General features: G+C 35.5%; 1 protein-coding gene across 1 annotated transcript; it reads right to left on the bottom strand.

Annotated features, from left to right (window-relative positions):
* Window positions 1–2,476: 2,476 nt before the first annotated feature.
* LOC133200532 (uncharacterized) lies at window positions 2,477–4,383 on the bottom strand. Its single transcript, XM_061336319.1, has 2 exons — window positions 2,992–4,383; window positions 2,477–2,534 (listed from the first exon to the last, which is right to left on the bottom strand). Exons 1-2 carry the CDS (start codon window positions 4,381–4,383, stop codon window positions 2,508–2,510), a joined length of 1,419 nt encoding a protein of 472 aa, XP_061192303.1. The 3' UTR covers window positions 2,477–2,507.
* Between the last annotated feature and the right edge of the window lie 577 nt (window positions 4,384–4,960).

The following is a 4,960-nucleotide window of genomic DNA, read 5'->3' as shown; positions in this document are numbered from 1 at the left end:
TCATAAATTAAACACGTATAAAGAACACACCTAAAGCCAGCTTACATGTGCTTTTAACTGACCAGTTATGCCAATGAAAATTGGCCATGATCCTTTTTTTTCTAGGATTCCATTGCACATTCAAACAAAGTCATGCATTTATAAAATTCAAGAAGTTGGTATGTTTTCTTGTCATTGTAGGCTTTTTAAAACAACAACAACAACCACAAAAAGAGGAAACATTAAAAAATAAAGAAGCCGGTATGTTGGCTCGTCATTGTAGGCCTTTTACAACAACAAAAAGAATATGAAACAATTTTTCGTTGGTTTTTGAAAAACAAAATGGAATTTTTTTTATCTTATTAGTTTTTATAGTTTTTTTTTTGGATTTTAAATAATTTTTTTTTATTTTTTCAGTATTTTTTGTATATCTTGTAATTTTTTTGAGATTTTTTTTCCAGAAGAAAAACACTTTTGCACTCCCTCCCGTTCACCCTTACACACTCACAATTTCACACACTTAATATTTTATATCTTTTTATTTGAGTTTTGTCTATCTTTTAGTTTTTATAGCAAGTATTTTTCCATTTTTATACTTTTTTCATTTTTTTTTCATATCTTTTGATTTTTTTGGTTTAATTTTTCTATATATATATATATATATATATATATTTTTAAATTTACACATCATACATACACTCATTCGAACAATCTTTCATTCACACACACAGAACTTCTTTCAAACACCTAAAATTTTATAAAATAACAATGGCATTAAAAAAAAATTAAGAAAACCCACTTTTTGGCATCAGTTGCCCAACCCCTTCTCTGTTTTGAATCTAGCTACATGTATATAGGCTCATATATATACCCTCCTGCTTTAAGTTTAACAGCGAAATGAAAAGTGCATCTAAATATAAATTCTTTTACTTAATATGAAATAATTCATAGTATCAACATTTATAAAAGAGGAGGTGGGGGTTTTGAGGAGCAGTTTTCAGTTTCTCGTGGTGAGGAAAAAAACCACTCCAATTTTCCGATTTCACTTGTTTCCAGTATCCGCTGAGAAAGCATGTTTTCCCAAATCTGTTATACTGTTGTACTATCCTTGTTTTTCGACTGACACCTTTTGCAATGAAAATGGGATGTTTAAAAAATCATCCCTGGCTATAAGGGGAAAAATTATAATACAGCATACAAAGTAATAACATGATATGCATAAAAAAAAATATATCAAGCAAATCAAAGATAGCCATATATATATCTGTGTTTGGCTGTACCAGTTATAATGTTCAGTTGCCTTCGGCAGACGCTGAGAACCGGAGGTTTTTCTCTTTTAAAATCTGCGATTACGCTAACACACTCATATACATGCACATAAATTCTGTATACCACGAACCAGAATCCCAAAGCTTTTGAAACAAATGGAAACCTGTATATCCGCCCATTGTATGTACAAAACCTTCGATGGGTAAAACAACTTCCCTTAATTCTCCAACAGCGATGAAAACTCGTGAAATCAACATGAAAGATTAAAAGAGTTCAAGAACAGCAGAACAATTGGACTAAAATACATATTTGTTTGTATATACATGTATAGCATTTAACATGGAAGAGGAGAGACCTTTTTTTTAATGCCAAGCCATCAAATAATTCGGAAACAGGTATCCGCACCGTAAAGTTCTACACCAAGAAATTCGATTGGTTCCTTTACAATTTAAACCATCCAATAAAACATTAATCAAAGCAGCAATCCCTTTATCTACCGTACCACATATTCAATATAAAATATCAATTCCCATCTGATTAACAAGTATAGACAATTTCGTTTCTTATCAACCTAAAACAAAATACAGTTCTACGTAAAATTATGAAAAAGAACCTCATAAAATGCAAGGCATCACCACAGAGAAAGAAAAAAAAACGGTGGGAGAAAGGGGGTGTTAAAAATAATAACTGTAACATTTAAAAAGGTACATAATATACTTTAAATTGTGGATTTAAAATACTCTAATATCGTGCATGTCAATATATCCTTAAAAGTAAATTTCATTCAAACAAAGCAGGTGGAAGACATGTAAAAACATGATATGATAAAAGGAATAAATACATACACAGCCTTGAAAAGGGAGAAAAGGGGTTAAAAAATTATCTAGTACAAGAATTGTTTAAAAAAAAATACAAGGTTTAAATAAAAGTACTCTAAGTTTTAAACGCTATGGTAACAAAAAGATGCAGTAGAAAAAATTCAGTTGTTGTATATCGACACAAATAAATACATTGAGAAAAAAAACCTGAAAGCTTCTTTCAGGTCTGAGGATTGACAAAAACCTGAAACAAAATAAGGATCGATTCCATTTGCAAATAATGGCTGGTAATTGTAATTGCTGGCTATAATATTAGAAGTTATCAAAAATTCGCTCTGCAGGAGTAGGAGTGGATCAAGAAATTTTCACTCTCCTCTGTAATTTAACTTTTATTACTAAATAGATATAGGTTCCAACTTCTGCAAATGTTGACTGTGTGTTCTAGTGGTGCTTGGTGCTAACTAAGTTCTGAAAATAATTAAAGGTTTTTAGCTTAACAGGAAATGATCGAGTGAATTTATGGAGAAAAATCTTTACTATACCAAGCAATTACACTTTAATAATAATAATATTTAGATATAATGATATCAGTATTTCTTTAGATTACATAGCTATTAAGAGTATTTAATGCACGGATGACAATGGTATTCGCCCCCCCCCCCCTTTCACTTTTTAAACTTAAAATGAATGTGTTTGTCTTATACTTACTCTAAAAGGGCTTATAATGAAAAAAAATGTATTTTCTCATTTCAAATACCTGGGGGGGGGGGGGGGGGGTTAGACAAGCTAACATGAGGACTCCCATTTTTACCTGCATGGATACATTCTCATTGGATCCGCGCATATGCACATGTGTAGTTACATCTTTGTGGTCAACATATCATAAATGAATGTCCCGTATGTAACATGTAAAGTACTTGCTTACCTTATCCTTGCCCTGTGTCCTCTGCTCCTCCTTGGTCCTCTGAGACAGCATGAATTTCTCCAGAGCGTCCTGTTCTGGGAGCCTCAGTCCTGGCATAGTTAGCTGGGGACGCAGACTATAGCTGCCGCTGGAAAAACCGCTCGTGTTTCCGCAAATATCAGTGGTTTGCAGAGACCTGACACCACGGGCTGCTTTGGGCCGCTTGTTGATGTTGTAGGGTTTTTGGCTTGGCTGAGTCTGCTGTGGCTGGGATTCAAACAACCTGTCTACATCGCGGTTGAAATCGCGCATACGGCTTTGCAGACTGTTGTTAGTGTAAGTTAGAGTTGGTGCACTGCTTTGATATACATCGGGTGGCTTGCGATTGCCTTTAGCTGCTTTAGGGCGGACATTGATAACACGAGTATCAATAAGGTAGGAAGGGCGGTGGATTGGTTTGTTTTCAGCGGCCAGAAGTGCCATTTCTATCTCCTTTGCGGTCTGCTGGCGGGAATTGCCATACATTTTAGTACTGGTCCAAGTGGATGGGCCAGCGCTGGCATCTTTTGGCGTGTCGTTGTCATGGCCTGTAGAAGCATGACCACTGGTACTCGTTCCTGCATTCTCGAAAGCGCTCCTCTGGGAGTCGTTACCGCTATCCCATGCCTTTGCAGACTCCTGCTTGAGATCTCTTGCTGTGGATGTATAACTGTAACTTTTGTTTGCTGCTTCATATGCGTTGTTCTTCGCAAAAATTCCGCTGTTGGTCTTCTGAGAGGTTCCTATCTCAGATGTTTCAGCTGTTTCACTGATGTTTTCCTCTGAAGCAATGGCTCCGATGCAGATATCGACATTTGGTGATTTTTCCACGTTAGAAGTCTTAACTCGATAGCATGGATAATGAAAATTCAGCTTTTTCTCTGGGTTGGGCTTCTCCAGAGGGGGTTTGTAGTCGATGCTTTCCCGGTCAGAGCTGTATTTCTCTGAGGACACGTTTCCCCGTCCTGCCTGGGAGTCACGTGGTGTTTTCGGACAGGACAGATTGGAATCTGAGTCATTTCGTTTAATGGTAAAAGTAGTGCTGCTGACAGATTTCTTGGTCCTGCTCTTCTCGAATATTTCGATCATGTCTGTTACAGACACATCGGAATATGTCCTAGTGGGCAAAGGAGGGTCTATTTCACACAACGGCAGAGAAGTGTTCTCCTCTTGGCTTATATCCGATTCGATATCCCCAACTTGAGCATTCACTGAGACGGTCCCTTCTTCCGTTTCCTCTTGTGGATGCGGATCCGGATTCTCTCTTGGTCGATTCTTTCTTGAAAAGAAGCTAACAATTCTCTCCTTGATTGTTCTTCTTCTTCTACGAATTTCCACAATGGGCACTGCCTCGGTTGAACAAGTGCATCCCATTGTGGAAATATTTACGTAATTATTATTTTATCTAGTAGTAACCTTGTTGCGATGGAATCAGAATTTACAGAAAATTCTTTCTGTCCCAACGAATGCGTTTTTCCCGAAATTCCTATTGTTCTGTGACGTTTCTGTTCTATGACGTCACTATGGAAGTAAAAATTCCTACTCCATGTCGTATGTATATTCAAAAATACATTCCGCACTGAAAACTTACCCGTTTACTTTCCATCTTAGATTAACTAAGTATAAATTAAAAAGAAAAAAGAAAAAAAAAAGAACTTCCTTTTTTCCAGAGACTTGGAACAAAATTATTTTAGAGTGTTTATTCTTTTTCATGAATTAGTTCATAATGCAATTAATGCTTTTAAATAAATATATTATATAAGATATTTTAAAGTTGCTTTAATAATAAAACATCTGTAATAGATATAGTTATAATAATATTAAAAAAAAGAAAACTGGATCAAAACATTTTTTTCTTTCGGGAAAAATCGTGTCCCCTTTTCAGCTTCGGTTCTAACATTTAGAATATTTCTTTTTCATACCTTCCAGTAAAGAAGAGTTCCATCGTAAA

Source organism: Saccostrea echinata, unplaced genomic scaffold, assembly GCF_033153115.1.
Source record: "Saccostrea echinata isolate AGI-Se365-2 ecotype Australia unplaced genomic scaffold, CSIRO_AGI_Sech_v1 ptg000040l, whole genome shotgun sequence".
Classification (NCBI taxonomy): Eukaryota; Metazoa; Mollusca; class Bivalvia; order Ostreida; family Ostreidae; genus Saccostrea; species Saccostrea echinata.
Note: the sequence above shows the minus strand (reverse complement) of the source record. Positions and strands in the feature narration are given on the sequence as shown.